The sequence below is a fragment of the Mustelus asterias genome, chromosome 5 (genome assembly GCF_964213995.1).
Source record: "Mustelus asterias chromosome 5, sMusAst1.hap1.1, whole genome shotgun sequence".
NCBI classification, from domain to species: domain Eukaryota; kingdom Metazoa; phylum Chordata; class Chondrichthyes; order Carcharhiniformes; family Triakidae; genus Mustelus; species Mustelus asterias.
The window spans coordinates 3,231,079-3,247,404 of NC_135805.1; the positions used below are offsets into that span (position 1 = coordinate 3,231,079).

General features: G+C 48.8%; 1 protein-coding gene across 9 annotated transcripts in view; it reads left to right on the forward strand.

Annotated features, from left to right (window-relative positions):
* The window catches only part of enah (ENAH actin regulator), a 570,439-nt gene that overhangs the window by 93,401 nt on the left and 460,712 nt on the right, over positions 1–16,326 (forward strand). For 5 of the 9 annotated variants that reach the window (XM_078212114.1, XM_078212122.1, XM_078212120.1 and 2 more), the window contains exon 2: positions 9,557–9,611. The exons of the other annotated variants lie outside the window; for them this stretch is intronic. In XM_078212114.1, coding sequence (XP_078068240.1) covers positions 9,574–9,611 — 38 coding nt within the window. In that variant the 5' untranslated portion in view covers positions 9,557–9,573. The remainder of the gene's footprint in view (positions 1–9,556; positions 9,612–16,326) is intronic. 9 annotated transcript variants of the gene reach the window in all.

Below are 16,326 nucleotides of genomic sequence, written 5' to 3' on the forward strand. Positions count from 1 at the left end.
GACAGAACAGCTCGTGAGATCTGCAAGCCCAGGAGGCAAGCTGTGGGGGTTACTGATAATTATCAGGTGTTGTGAGACTTCATACTGTGTTCACCCCAGTCCAACGCCGGCATCTCCACATCATGATTAGCCATAGAAGACAGAGGGTAACAGTGGAGGGGTCTTTTTCCGGTTGGAGGTCTGTGACTAGTGGAGTTCCGCAGGGCTCTGTACTGGGACCTCTGCTGTTTGTGATATATATAAATGATTTGGAGGAAGATGTAGCTGGTGTGATCATTAAGTTTGCGGACGACACAAAGATTGCTGGAGTTGCGGATAGTGATGAACATTGTCAGAGAATACAGCAGGATATAGATAGGCTGGAACATTGGGCGGAGAAATGGCAGATGGAATTTAATCCAGATAAATGCCAAGGGATGCATTTTGGTCGATCTAATGTAAGGGGGAGCTATACAATAAATGGCAGAACCATCAGGAGTATAGACACCCAGAGGGACCTGGGTGTACAAGTCCACAGATCCTTAAAGGTGGCAGCACAGGGGAGAGGGTGGTGAAGAAGGCTTATGGCATGTTTGCCTTTATTGGACGGGGCATAGAATATAAAAGTTGGCATATGATGTTGCAGCTGTGTAGAACGTTGGTTAGGCCACATTTGGAATACTGCATCCAGTTCTGGTCGCCACACTACCAGAAGGACGTGGAGACTTTGGAGAGAGTACAGAAAAGGTTTACCAGAATGTTGTCTGGTATGGAGGGTCTTAGCTATGAGGAGAGATTGGGTAAACTGGGTTGTTCTCCCTGGAAAGACGGAGGATGAGGGGCGACCTAATACAGGTGTATAAAATTATGAAGGACATAGATAGGGTGAACAGTGGGAAGCTTTTTCCCAGGTTTGAGGTGACGAATACAAGGGGGTCACGGGTTCAAGGTGAGGGGGGCAAGGTTCAACACAGATGTCAGGGGGACGTATTTTACACAGAGGGTGGTGGGGGCCTGGAATGCACTGCCAAGCAAGGTGATTGAGGTGGACACGCTGGGATCCTTTAAGACTTATCTAGATAACCACATGAACAGATTGGGAATAGAGGGATACAAACGAATGGTCTAGTTGGGCACATGAGCGGCGCAGGCTTGGAGGGCCGAAGGGCCTGTTCCTGTGCTGTATTGTTCTTTGTTCTTTTCCCTCTTGTCTCTCGCTCCCCCCTTGTCTCTCGCTCCGCCCATGTCCCTTGCTCTCCCCTTGTCCCTTGCTCATCCCTTGTCTCTCGCCCCCCTTGTCTCTTGCCCCCCCTTCTCTCTCAACCCCCCCTTGTCTCTTGCTCCCCCCTTTCTCTTTCGCTCCCCCCTTTCTCTCTCGCTCCTCCCTTTCTCTCTCGCTCCCCCCTTTCTCTCTCGCTCCCTCCTTCTCTCTCGCTCCTCCTCTCTCGCTCCCCCCTTTGTCTCTCGCTCCCCCCTTTCTCTCTCGCTCCCCCCTTTGACACTTGCTCCACCTCTCTTTCTTGCTCCCCCTTTCTCACTCTCCCTTTTCTCGCTCACTCCCCCTTTTCTTGCTTGCTCCCCCTTTTCTCGCTCGTTCCCCCCTTTCTCACTTGCTCCCCACTTTCTTGATCGCTTCCCCCTTTCTCTCTCACTCCCTCCTTTCTCGCTTGCTCTCCCTTTTCTCGCTTGCTCCCCCTTTTCTCGCTCGCTCCCCCCATTCTCGCTCGCTCCCCCTTTCTCTCTCACGCCCCCTCTCACTCTCTCGCTCCCACCTTTCTCGCTTGCTCCCCCTTTTCTCGCTCACTCCCTCCTTTCCCGCTCGCTCCCGCCTTTCTCTCTTGCTCCCCCTTTCTCGCTCCCCCTTTCTCTCTTGCTCCCCCCTTTTTGCTCTCCTTTTCGCTTGCACCCCCTTTTCTCACTCGCTCCCCCTTTTCTCGCTCATCCCCCCTTTCTCACTCGCTCCCCCCTTCCTCGATCGCTTCCCCCTTCTCTCTCACTCCCTCCTTCTCGCTCTCCCCTCTTTTCTCTTGCCCTTTCTCGCTCGCTCCCCCTTTTCTCGCTTGCTCCCCCTTTTCGTGCTTGCTCCCCTTTTTGTGCTTGCTCCCCCTTTTTGTGCTTGCTCCCCTTTTCGTGCTTGCTCCCCCTTTCTCGTTCACTCCCCCTTTCTCGTTCACTCCCCCTTTCTCTCTTGCTCCCCCTCTCACTCTCTTGCACCCCCGTTTTTCTCTCTCCCCCTTTCTCTCTCAATCCCCATTTCTCTCTCGCTCCCCCCTTCTCTCTTGCTTCCCCCTTTTTTGCTCCCCCTTTTGCTCGCTCCCCCTTTTTCTTGCTCGTTCCTCCTTTCTCTCTCGCTCCCCCCTATCTCTCTCGCTCCCCCTTTCTCTCTCGCTCCCCCTTTGTCACTCGCTCCCCCTTTCTCTCGTTCCCCTTTGCTTTCATTCCCCCCTTTCTCTCGTTCCCCCTTTTCTCTCGCTCCTACCCTTTTCTCACTCCCCCCTTTCTTTCGCTCCCCTCTTTCTCTTGCTCCCCCCTTTCTCTCACTCTCTCCTTTCTCTCGCTCCCCCTTTCTCTCGCTCCCCCCTTTCTCTCGCTTCCCCCTTTCTCTCTCGCACCCCCCTTTCTCTCTCATTCCCCCTTTCTCTCTCACTCCCCCTTTCTCTCTCACTCCCCCTTTCTCTCTCACTCCCCCTTTCTCTCGCTCCCCCGTTTCTCTCTCACTCCCCCTTTCTCTCTTGCTCCCCCTTTCTCTCGTTCCTCCCTTTCTCTCGTTCCTCCCCTTCTCTCTTTGCTTTCATTCCCCCCTTTCTCTCATTCCCCCTTTTCTCTCATTCCCCCATTTCTCTCATTCCCTCTTTTCTCTCGCTCCCCCCTTTCTCTCGCTCCTCCTTTCTCTCTCCCTCCCCCTTTCTCTCTCGCTCCCCCCTTTCTCTCTCGCTCCCCCCTTTCTCTCTCGCTTCCCCCTTTCTCTCTCACTCCCCCTTATTCTCTCACTCCCCCTTTCTCTCGTTCCTCCCTTTCTCATGGTCCCCTTTGCTTTCATTCCCCCCTTTCTCTCATTCCCCCTTTTCTTTTTGAGGAAAGGATTGCGGAGTCAATCCTGCTTAGGAGTGAAAGTAATAGGGCAATTGTTATGGGGGATTTTAACTTGACTAATATTGACTGGAATTGTTATAGCTCTAGCTCGTTAGAGGGGTCAGTTTTTGTTCAAAGCGTGCAGGAAGGTTTTTTGACTCAGTATGTAGACAGGCCAACTAGAGGTGAGGCTATATTGGATCTGGTGCTGGGAAATGAGCCAGACCAGGTGCTAGACTTGGAAGTTGGTGTGCATTTTGGTGATAGTGACCACAATTCGGTTACGTTCACCTTAGTGATGGAAAGGGATAGGCATGAACCTCGGGCCAGTGGTTTTAGCTGGGGGAAGGGTAATTATGAGGCTATTAGGAGAGAATTAGGAAACATAGGTTGGACTAGGAGATTACAGGGACTGGGAACGTCCGACATGTGGAGTTTTTTCAAGGAGCAGCTACTGCGAGTCTGTGATAGGTATGTCCCTGTCAGGCAAGGAGGAATTGGTAGGGCTAGGGAACCGTGGTGCACCAAAAAAGTTTCTTTGTTGGTTAAAAAGAAAAAGGAGGCTTATGTTCGGATGAGACGTGAGCACTCGGGTAGTGCACTAGAAAGCTTTAGATTGGCTAAGAGGGAGTTGAAGAGCGAGCTTAGAAGGGCTAAAAGGGGACATGAGAAGACTTTGGCGGATAGGGTTAAAGAGAATCCTAAGGCGTTCTATAGGTATGTCAAGAACAGAAGGTTGGTTAGGGCAAGTTTAGGGCCAGTTATAGATGGCAGAGGGAAGTTATGTGTGGAACCGGAGGAGATTGGTGAAGCATTGAACCAATATTTCTCTTCGGTGTTCACGCAAGGGGACATGAATATAGCTGAGGAGGACACTGGGTTGCAAGGGAGTAGAATAGACAGTATTACAGTTGATAAGGAGGATGTGCAGGATATTCTGGAGGGTCTGAAAATAGATAAATCCCCTGGTCCGGATGGGATTTATCCAAGGATTCTCTGGGAGGCAAGAGAAGTGATTGCAGAGCCTCTGGCTCTGATCTTCAGGTCGTCGTTGGCCTCTGGTATAGTACCAGAAGATTGGAGGTTAGCGAATGTTGTCCCATTGTTTAAGAAGGGGAACAGAGACTTCCCCGGGAATTATAGACCGGTGAGTCTCACTTCTGTTGTCGGCAAGATGTTGGAAAAAATTATAAGGGATAGGATTTATAGTTATTTGGAGAGTAATGAATTGATAGGTGATAGTCAGCATGGTTTTGTGGCAGGTAGGTCGTGCCTTACTAACCTTATTGAGTTTTTTGAGAAAGTGACCAAGGAGGTGGATGGGGGCAAGGCAGTGGACGTGGTATATATGGATTTTAGTAAGGCGTTTGATAAGGTTCACCATGGTAGGCTTCTGCAGAAAATGCAGATGTATGGGATTGGGGGTGATCTAGGAAATTGGATCAGGAATTGGCTAGCGGATAGGAAACAGAGGGTGGTGGTTGATAGTAAATATTCATCATGGAGTGCGGTTACAAGTGGTGTACCTCAGGGATCTGTTTTGGGGCCACTGCTGTTTGTAATATTTATTAATGATCTGGATGAGGGTATAGTTGGGTGGATTAGCAAATTTGCTGATGACACCAAAGTCGGTGGTGTGGTAGACAGTGAGGAAGGGTGTCGTAGTCTGCAGGAAGACTTAGACAGGTTGCAAAGTTGGGCCGAGAGGTGGCGGATGGAGTTTAATGCGGAGAAGTGTGAGGTAATTCACTTTGGTAGGAATAACAGATGTGTTGAGTATAGGGCTAACGGGAGGACTTTGAATAGTGTGGAGGAGCAGAGGGATCTAGGTGTATGTGTGCATAGATCCCTGAAAGTTGGGAATCAAGTAGATAAGGTTGTTAAGAAGGCATATGGTGTCTTGGCGTTTATTGGTAGGGGGATTGAATTTAGGAGTCGTAGCGTTATGTTGCAACTGTACACAACTCTGGTGCGGCCGCACTTGGAGTACTGTGTGCAGTTCTGGTCCCCACATTACAGGAAGGATGTGGAGGCTTTGGAGAGGGTGCAGAGGAGGTTTACCAGGATGTTGCCTGGTATGGAGGGGAGATCCTATGAGGAGAGGCTGAGGGATTTGGGATTGTTTTCGCTGGAAAGGCGGCGGCTAAGAGGGGATCTTATTGAAACATATAAGATGATTAGAGGTTTAGATAGGGTGGATAGTGATAGCCTTTTTCCTCTGATGGAGAAATCCAGCACGAGGGGGCATGGCTTTAAATTGAGGGGGGGTAGTTATAGAACCGATGTCAGGGGTAGGTTCTTTACCCAGAGGGTGGTGAGGGATTGGAATGCCCTGCCAGCATCGGTAGTAAATGCGCCTAGTTTGGGGGCGTTTAAGAGATCCGTAGATAGGTTCATGGACGAAAAGAAATTGGTTTAGGTTGGAGGGTCACAGTTTTTTTTTAACTGGTCGGTGCAACATCGTGGGCCGAAGGGCCTGTTCTGCGCTGTAATGTTCTATGTTCTATGTTCTATGTTCTCTCATTCCCCCTTTTCTCTCATTCCCCCTTTTCTCTCGCTCTCCCCTCCTTTCTCTCGCTCCCCCCTTTCTCTCGCACCCCCCTTTCTCTCGCTCCAGCCTTTTTCTCACTCCCTCCTTTCTCTCGCTCCCCCTTTTCTCTCACTCCCCCTTTTCTCTTGCTCCCCCCTTTCTCTCGCTCCCCCCTTTCTCTTGCTCCCCCCTTTCTCTCGCTCCCCCCTTTCTCTCGCTCCCCCCTTTCTCTTGCTCCCCCCTTTCTCTCGCTCCCCCCTTTCTCTCGCTCCCCCCTTTCTCTCGCTCCCCCCTTTCTCTCGCTCCCCCTTTCTCTCGCTCCCCACTTTCTCTCGCTCCCCCCTTTCTCTCGCTCCCCCCTTTCTCTCGCTCCCCCTTTCTCTTGCTCCCCCTTTCTCTTACTCCCCCCTTTCACTCGCTCCCCCCTTTCTCTCGCTCCCCCCTTTCTCTTGCTCCCCCCTTTCTCTCGTTCCCCCTTTATCTCGCTTCCCCCTTTCTCTTGCTCCCCCCTTTCTCTCATTCCCCTTTCTCTCGCTCCCCCTTTCTCTCGCGTTCCCTCCTTTCTCTCGTGCCCCCTTTGCCCCGGCTCCCTCCCCCTTTGCCCCCACTCCCTCTCCCTTTCCGTCTGCTCCCTCCCCTTTTGCCCCCGCTTCCTCCCCCTTTGCCCCTGCTATATCTCCCTTTGCCCCCCCGCTCCCTCCAACTTTGCTGCTGCCCCTGCTCCTTCCCCCTTTGTCCCCACGCCCTCCCCTTTGCCCCCTCTCCCTCCTGCTTTGACCCCTCTCCCTCCTCCTTTGACCCCTCTCCTTCCCCCTTTGACCCCTCTCCATTCCCCTTTGCCCTCTCTCCTCCCTCTCTCCCTCCCCCTTTGCCCTCTCTCCCTCCCCCTTTGTCCTCTCTCTCCCATTGTCCTCTCTCCCCCTTTGCCCTCCCTCCCCCTTTGCCCTCTCTCCCTCCCCCTTTTCCCTCTCTCCCTCCCCCTTTGCCCTCTCTCCCTCCCCCTTTGCCCTCTCTCTCTCCCCCTTTGCCCTCTCTCTCTCCCCCTTTGCCCTCTCTCCCTCCCCCTTTGCCCTCTCTCCCTTGCTCTCTTCTCCCCCTTTGCCCTCTTTCGCTCCCCCTTTGCCCTCTCTCCCTCCCCCTTTGCCCTCTCTCCCTTGCTCTCTTCTCCCCCTTTGCCCTCTTTCGATCCCCCTTTGCCCTCTCTCGCTCCCCCTTTGCTCCTTTCTTTTCCCCTTTGCCCTCTCTCTCTCCCCCTTTGCCCTCTCTCCCTCCCCCTTGCTCTCTCCCTCCCCCTTTGCCCTCTCTCCCTCGCCCTTTGCTCTCTTCTCCCCCTTTGCTCTCTTCTCCCCCTTTGCCCTCTTTCGCTCCCCCTTTGCCCTCTCTCACTCCCCCTTTGCCCTCTCTCGCTCCCCCTTTGCCTTCTCTCGCTCCCCCTTTGTCCTCTTTCCCTCCCCCTTTGCCCTCTCTCGCTCCCCTTTGCCCTCTCTCGCTCCCCCTTTGCCCTCTCTCGCTCCCCCTTTGCCTTCTCTCCCTCCCCCTTTGCCCTCTCTCGCTCCCCCTTTGCCCTCTCTCGCTCCCCTTTGCCCTCTTTCCCTCCCCCTTTGCTCTCTCTCGCTCCCCCTTTGCCCTCTCTCGCTCCCCTTTGCCCTCTCTCACTCCCCTTTGCCCTCTCTCGCTCCCCCTTTGCCCTCTCTCGCTCCCCTTTGCCCTCTCTCGCTCCCCCTTTGCCCTCTTTCCCTCCCCCTTTGCCCTCTCTCGCTCCCCCTTTGCCCTCTCTCGCTCCCCTTTGCCCTCTCTCGCTCCCCCTTTGCCCTCTCTCGCTCCCCTTTGCCCTCTCTCGCTCCCCTTTGCCCTCTCTCGCTCCCCCTTTGCCCTCTCTCGCTCCCCTTTGCCCTCTCTCGCTCCCCCTTTGCCCTCTCTCATTCCCCCTTTGCCCTCTCTCGCTCCCCCTTTGCCCTCTATCGCTCCCCCTTTGCCCTCTCTCGCTCCCCCTTTGCCCTCTCTCGCTCCCCCTTTGCCCTCTCTCGCTCCCCCTTTGTCCTCTCTTGCTCCCCCTTTGCCCTCTCTCGCTCCCCCTTTGCCCTCTCTTGCTCCCCCTTTGCTCCTTTCGCTTCCCCTTTGCCCTCTCTCGTTCCCCCTTTGCCCTCTCTCGTTCCCCTTTGCCCACTCTCGCTCCCCCTTTGCTCCTTTCGCTCCCCCTTTGCCCACTCTCGCTCCCCCTTTGCTCCTTTCGCTCCCCCTTTGCCCTCTCTCGCTCCCCTTTGCCCTCTCTCGCTCCCCCTTTGCCCTCTCTCGCTCCCCTTTGCCCACTCTCGCTCCCCCTTTGCTCCTTTCGCTTCCCCTTTGCCCTCTCTCGTTCTCCCTTTGCCCACTCTCGCTCCCCCTTTGCTCCTTTCGCTCCCCCTTTGCCCTCTCTCGCTCCCCCTTTGCCCTCTCTCGCTCCCCTTTGCCCACTCTCGTTCTCCCTTTGCTCCTTTCGCTTCCCCTTTGCCCTTTCTCACTCTCCCTTTGCCCTCTCTCGTTCTCCCTTCGCCCCCTCTCACTCCCCCTCCCTTGCTCTCCCTTTGCCCTCTCTCATCCCCCTTCTCTCTATCACGTCCTTTCTCTCTATCCCTTGCTCCCCTTCTCTCTCTCTCTCTCTCTTGCCCTGTCTCCTTTCTTTCTCTGTCTCTCTGACCCTCAACTCCCCTTCTCTCTCTCTACCCTTCGCTCCCTTTCGCTCTGTCTTGCCCTTGCTCCTTTCTCTCTCTCTCTCGCTCCCCTTCTCACTCCCTTGCCCTCACTCCCCTTCTCTCTCTCTCTCTCTTGCCCTCAATCCCCTTCTCTCCCCTTCTCTTTTGCCCTCACTCCTCTCTCTCTCTGTTGCCCTCATTCTGCTTCTCTCTCTCTCGCCTTTGCACCCGTTTTCTCTCTCTCTCTCTATATACCCCTCGTCCCCTTCTCTCTCTCTCTCGCCCTCGCTCTCTTTCTCTCTCTCTCTCTCTTGCCCTCGCTCCCTTTCTCTTTCTCTCTCACTCCCCTTCTCTCCCTCTTGTCCTCACTTCTCTCTTTCTCTCTGTCTCTCTTGCCCACACTCCCCTTCTCTCTCTACCCCTTACTCCCCTTCTCTCTTGCCCTCGCTCCACTTTTTTCTTTTTCTTGCCCTCGCTCCTCTTCTCTCTCTCTCTTTTGCCCTCACTCCTTTCTCTTGCCCTCGCTCCCCTTTAATCTCACTCTCGCTCTCAATCCCCTTCTCTCGCTCTCAATCCCCTTCTCTCGCTCTCAATCCCCTTCTCTCTCTCCCCTTCCCTCTCTTTCTCTCTCGATCCCTTTCTGTCTCTTGATCCCTTTCTCTCTCTTGATCCCTTTCTCTCTCTCGATCCCTTTCTCTCTCTTTCAAATCCCCTTCTCTCTCTCAATCCCCTTCTCTCTCTTAATCCCATTCTTTTTCTCAATCCTCCACTCTCTCAATCCTCTTCTCTCTCAATCCTCCTCCTCTCTCAATCCCCCCCCCTCTCTCAATCCCCCCCCTCTCTCTCAATCCCCCCCTCTCTCTCAATCCCCCCCCTCTCTCTCAATCCCCCCCCTCTCTCAATCCCCCCCCTCTCTCTCAATCCCCCCCTCTGTCAATCCCCCCCCCCCCCCCCCCCCCCCACTCTCTCTCTCTCTCCCTCTCTTTCGCCTCCCCCCTGCTAGTGCTTCCTCCTTGCTTTCCTGCCTGCTGCTCTCACTATATTTTACCTCCTGGTTTACGTACTGCTGTTGGGGAGGTCTTGGTGATGTTTACACAGCAACATTGTTGTATTTTTCCTTCAGAATGGAAGAGGCTGGTGCTGATATGTTAGTCGACTGTCTGCTTATCCAACAATGGAGGGGTTAACAATTTTCTGAATAAATTTCTTATGGAATTTTTCTTTTATTAACAATTTAATATTGTACAATACAATGAAACAGTATTCCAAGTTAATTTTTACTGGAAGTATTTTGCTCATAAAGATAACCTTTCGGGAGCCATGTTTTGGAGCTGGACCATGTGGAGAATTCAGTTGCTGTGAGTCTTAAACCTTTTGTTGATATGGTAACTGAAACAATATCTACATTTTGCTAAAATGTTTGTAGAAATTTGAGATCCTGTGAGAGCAAATGTTGTGTTTTAATGCAGTGTCTATTTTTAGCTTGCTTCAGCGAGAATAGGAAAATCTCATCTTTCATAGAATATGAATTGCTACTGCAGTCCTCACAATGCTCCCAATTTCATCAGTGCAAATAATAAATTTAATCTGCTGCAGTCTGATGTGTTACGAAGTGGCCATTATCTTTTGTATATCTGTACTGGCATGTCAGATTCATTTGCACCAACAGAATTTTAGCATCTATAGCATGAAGATGTGCAGATGTACATAATGCATCAAACTCACTCTACTGCTTGAACAAGTGGACATGTAAACAGGAAGGATGCCATGCATTTGCTGCAGAAGCAGAGCTGTGGGGAGTGCTGTTAGTAAAATTGCAGTTGATTGATTCTTGGCATTGATGTATAAATGATATTGGTACATTTTGAGATCTGCATGTTTTGTCAATTTAGGGAATTCCATTTAGGATGGTCCAATGACTTGCAATGAATGTGTGATAGGGGAAGGTGTTAATTTATGCCTGTGATTCCCAAACTGATGCGTTGTTGATCAAAGTGAAGGTGTTAAGGTAAAATGCTTCCTCCTGAGGGAGTAAAAATGTGGAAGATGCTTACTCTGTGTCAGAGGCTTGTATCATTTAGAGCTGCTGGTGGTTAATTGCACCTAAAAAAAACAAGATGACTTTGCCTCTGCTGGGCACTCACCTGCATGGAGTTAGGGGTGTGAGGGGAGTAGGAAGTTGTGTGTTTCTGAGTATGCTACTTATACTATAATCTTAATGCATCAAAGCAAAATAATTAATAGAATGCTGATCATAGATCATTTTAAATCTTATACAGTTCTAACAGTTATGGAGTTCTGCAGCCATGATGTATGAGATTTAATTATTCATTTTAATTTTCTTCACAAAGGTAGTTCTAATTTTATGGACATAATGGTAAAATCTGAATAATCTCAGACTAAAAAAAATAAATAACACGATTGAGCTTCTGGTTTCCCAATTTTCAGTTTATCTGAAAATAATTGTATGCAAATGGGAGTTCAGTTCTTTATTTTTTTATATACTTTTCCAATTCAATCAAATCAAATCCAATTCAGAGTCTCAACAAGTTGAGACATTTCAGATCCAGGCTGACAAGACAGGGCGAGCGACCAAACCACCCTGTCCTGGGCCTGATCTACATGAGCCAAGCTGATTGGAGAAGGGGGAGGATCCTCCTCCAAGACTTGAGCTCATTTGCATCTTAGCCAAAAGGCCGAGATGCCACTTTTAAAAATTGCTCCATATGAAACATATGAAGCCTCAGCGTAACCTAATGACCTCAACCAAGTGCGGCTGACCATGGGCTGCCGTCCATACACTTGATCTTAGCCAAAAGGCCGAGAAGCGTTCAGTTCTTTATTGCATGGACAGAATTGTAATTCACTTTTTAATAGACTATAACCAAGTCAATCTTTTATTAAAATTTCAACTTTGTGTTGTTTTTCTTTTCTATGCTGGAGGATTTCAAAAACTTGGCTGGTGTCAGAGTGCCTTCGATAACATTTTTATGGTACTTTCTTCTAACATAAGCGTTTTGGATTGTGCATGCCAAAGATATTCAGTGGCTTCCTGCTCTGTAGGTAGTATTCTGACCTCTGATCACACTCCTGTCTTTTTGGAGTTTTTATTTAAGGGCCCCTACCTTTTGTTTAGATCCTGGAGATTTGTTGCATCTCTACTCAGGGATCATAACATTATCTTATATTTTAAGGCCAAATTTGATCCTTTCTGCTCAAGTCAATTCTCTGAAGTCAAAGTCCCTCAATCCTGTGGGAAACCTGTAAGGTTTTCACTGAGGGTCTGGTCGTCTCATATGGGGCCAATAAGAAGCGCGAATTGCTGGAATGACAGCACCAGCTGGAAGTCAAATTGACTGAATCAGAGAGGGAGTATGGCAAGAATCCTAATCACTTGATGCTGAAAGAAATTAATGCAATCCATACGGCACTGGACTCCTTGTTAACTCAGCGTGCTGAGAGGAGTTTAACGTTTGCCAAACAAAAACTGTATGAATTTGGAAACAAACCAAGTAGATACCTGGTTTTCCTTATTAGGAAGAAAGCAGACTCTAGGGCGATTCTCTGTGCTAGACTGAAAGGGTAATAGGATGATTAAGACAGAGGATATTAATAAGGCATTTAAAGACTTTTATGCCAATCTTTACAAAATGGACCAGTCTGGGATACTTCTCTTGCCTCAAACTACCAATCATTTCTAATGATCTAAGGTCGACCCTGAAAGCTCCTGATTCTAAGGGGGAAGTGACTGTTGCACTTTACAAGGCTCTGGGGCCCGATGCCTTTGAATGTGAATTTTATAAAGAATTTAAAGACTCGCTAATAAATCCTTTAATTGGTATGTATAACCATTCATTTGAGGCAAGTTGAATGGACACCTCCTTAATTTTGAAGGCAGGCAAGAATCCTGAACAATATGCATAGAAATTAGGAGCATGAGGAGGCCATTTGGCCCTTCGAGCCTGCTCCACCATTCATTATGATCATGGCTGACCCAACTCAGTAGCCTGATCCCATCTTCGCCCCCATATCCTTTGATTCCTTTTACCCCAAGAGCTATATCTAACTCCATGAAAACATGCAATGTTTTGGCTTCAACTGCTCTCTGTGGCAGTGAATTCCACAGGCTTACCACTTGCTAAGTGAAGAAATTCCTCCATCTCAGTCCTAAAAGTTTTACCTGTTATCCTTACACTGTGGTCTCTGGTTCTGGACACCCCCACCATCTGGAACATCCTTCTTGTCTAGAATCATAGAAATTGTAGAATCCCTGCAGTGCAGGAGAAGGCCATTTGGCCCATCGAGTCTGCACCATCAACAATCCCACTCAGGCCCTATCCCCGGAGAATGTGCAAACTCCACACAGACAGTCACTCGAGGCCAGAATTGAACCCAAGTCTCCGGCGCTGTGTGGCAGCAATGCTAATCACTATGCTACCGTGCCAACCACCCATTAGTATTAGCAGTCAGTCATCATCCAAGATTCTAAAGACTCTGGAACAGCTCCTACAGATTGGAGAAATATAGAAACTAGAAGCAGGAGTAGGCCATTCGGCCCTTTAAGCCTGCTCTGCCATTCATTATGATCATGGCTGATAATCAAATTCAATATCTTGATCTCCCCCTTCACCCCCATATCCCTTGATCCCTTTAAGCCCCTAGAGCTATATCTAAATTCTTTTGAAATCAGATAATGTTTTGGCCTTAATTACATTCTGTGGTAGTGAATTCCACACATTCACCACCCTCCTGGGTGAAGAAATTCCTCCTCACCTCAGTTCTAAAAGGTTTACCCTTTATCCTCAAACTATGACCCCTAGTTCTGGACTCCCTCACCATTGGGAACATTCTTTCTGAATCTACCCTGTCTAAGCACATCAAAACTGTACACAAAACTCCAGGTGTGGCCTCACCAATGCCTAATACAATTGCAGCAAAACATCTCTATCCCTATATTCAAATCCTCTCGCTATGAAGGCCAACGTCCCATTTGCCTTCTCTACTGCCTGCTGTACCTGCGTGCTTACTTTCAGCGACTGATGCATGAGGACTCCAAGGTCTCCTTGAGTATCTACCTCTTTCAATTTACACCCATTCAAGTAATAATCTGTCTTCCTAATATTGCTACCAGAGTGGATAACCTCGCATTCATCCACATTATACTGCATCTGTCATGCAGATGCCCAGACACTCAGCCTGAAGATGCTGAAGCATCTCTGCACCCTCTTCACAGTCCACCCTCCCACCCAACTTTGTATCATCTGCAAATTTGGAGATAATACATTCAGTTCTCTCTTCCAAATCAGTAATATATAATGTGAACAGGTGGGGTCCTAGCATAGATCCGTGCGGTACCTCACTAGTCACTGACTGCCAATCAGAAAAAGACCCATTTATGCCAACTCTTTGCTTCCTATCTGCTAACCAGCTTTCTATCCATCTCAAGGCATTACCTGCAATGTCATGTGCCTTAACTTTACATAGTAGTCTGTTATGTGAGACCTTGTCGAAAGTCTCTGAAAGTCTAAATAAACCACATCCACTGGTTCTTCTCGATCAACTCTACTAGTTACATCCTCAAAAATTTCCAGTAGATTCATCAAGCATGATTTCCCTTTTGTAAATCCATGCTGACTTTGTATGATTATTCCACTGTCGAGTTATGAAATCCTTGACAATAGACTCTAGCAACTTCCCCAGTACCAACGTTAGGCTCACTGGTCTTTGGTTCCCTGTTTTCTCTCTACGTCCCTTTTTGAATAGTGTCTTTGGTTTTTGTCCTTTATTTCCCCTCAGGATATTCAAGATGGTGCCAGAGTGTGGCGACTTCTTGCGCCCTATGCCCAGCATACCCCTCTAATTCTGTTTTTTACTCTCATTCTATGCTTTTAAAAGTCTACTCTGACTCTTTTAAACTCTCTAACAATGCTGAGTTTCAGTCTCTTAACCTATGTTATGTTAAGTTGATCTTTCTCTACACCACTTTTCACTCTATACTAATAATTGTGACAATAATAATCAAATCAACTCTTCTGACTCCTGGCTAGGTTCTCATTCCCCTGCCCCTTTATTTTAATCCTCCCCAAACACTGTTGCACAGTGTAGCACAGTTGTTTCTGACTCCAGTTTCTCACACTCAACCTAAATTCTACCATGTTATGGTCACTGTTTCCTAGAGTATTTTTTACTTAGAAATTGCATAGAAAGCATTAGAACATTAGAACATTACAGCGCAGTACAGGCCCTTCAGCCCTCGATGTTGCGCCGACCTGTGAAACCAATCTAAAGCCCATCTAACCTACACTATTCCAATGTCATCCATATGTTTATCCAATGACCATTTAAATGCCCTTAATGTTGGCGAGTCCACTACTTTTGCAGGCAGGGCAGTCCACGCCCTTACTACTCTCTGAGTAAAGAACCTACCTCTGACATCTGTCCTATATCTATCACCCCTCAATTTAAAGCGATGTCCCCTCGTGCTTGCCATCACCATCCGAGGAAAAAGGCTCTCACTATCCACCCTATCTAATCCTCTGATCATCTTGTATGCCTCCATTAAGTCACCTCTTAACCTTCTTCTCTCTAACGAAAACAACTTCAAGTCCCTCAGCCTTTCCTCATAAGACCTTCCCACCATACCAGGCAACATCCTGGTAAATCTCCTCTGCACCCTTTCCAACGCTTCCACATCCTTCCTATAATGCGGCGACCAGAACTGTACGCAATACTCCAAGTGCGGCCGCACCAGAGTTTTGTACAGCTGCAACATGACCTCCTGGCTCCGAAACTCAATCCCTCTACCAAGAAAAGCGAACACTCCGTACGCCTTCTTAACAACCTGGGTGCCAACTTTCAGGGATCTATGCACATGGACACCGAGATCTCTCTCATCCACACTACCAAGTATCTTACCATTAGCCCAATTCTCTGTATTCCTGTTACTCCTTCCAAAGTGAATCACCTCACACCTTTTTGCATTAAACTCCATTTGCCACCTCTCGGCCCAGCTTTGCAGCTTATCTATGTCCCTCTGTAACCTGCAACATCCTTCCGCACTGTCCACAACTCAACCGACTTTCGTGTCATCCGCAAATTTACGAACCCATCCTTCTACGCCCTCATCCAAGTCATTTATAAAAATGGAAGACAGCAGTGGCCCTGAAACAGATCCTTGCGGTACACCACTAGTAACTGAACTCCAGGATGAACATATCTCATCAACCACCACCCTCTGTCTTCTTACAGCGAGACAATTTCTGATCCAAACCGCTAAATCACCCTCAATCCCATGCCTCCGTATTTTCTGCAATAGCCTACCGTGGGGAACCTTATCAAATGCTTTACTGAAATCCATATACACCACATCAACTTTACCCATATCCATCTCTTTGGTCACCTTCTCAAAGAACTCAATAAGGTTTGTGAGGAATGACCTACCCTTCACAAAACCCATCATAAATCCTATTTCTTATAATCCTTTCCAAATCTTTGCCCACAACAGAAGTAAGGCTCACTGGTCTATAATTACCAGGTTGTCTCTACTCCCCTTCTTGAACAAGGGGACAACATTTGCTATCCTCCAATCTTCTGGCACTATTCTTGTAGACAATGACGACATAAAGATCAAAGCCAAAGGCTCTGCAATCTCCTCCCTAGCCTCCCAGAGAATCCTGGGATAAATCCCATCCGGCCCAGGGGACTTATCTATTTTCACACTTTCCAGAATTGCTAACACCTCCTCCTTATGAACCTCAATCCCGTCTAGTCTAATAGCCTGTATCTCAGTATTCTCCTCGACAACATTGTCTTTTTCCTGTGTGAATACTGATGAAAAATATTCATTCAGCGCCTCTCCTATCTCTTCGGACTCCATGCTCAACTTCCCACTACTGTCCTTGACTGGCCCTAATCTTACCCTAGTCATTCTTCTATTCCTGACATACCTATAGAAAGCTTTAGGGTTTTCCTTGATCCTACCTGCCAAAGACTTCTCATGTCCCCTCCTGGCTCTTCTTAGCTCTCTCTTTAGGTTCTTCCTGGCTAACTTGTAACTCTCAAGCTCCCTAACTG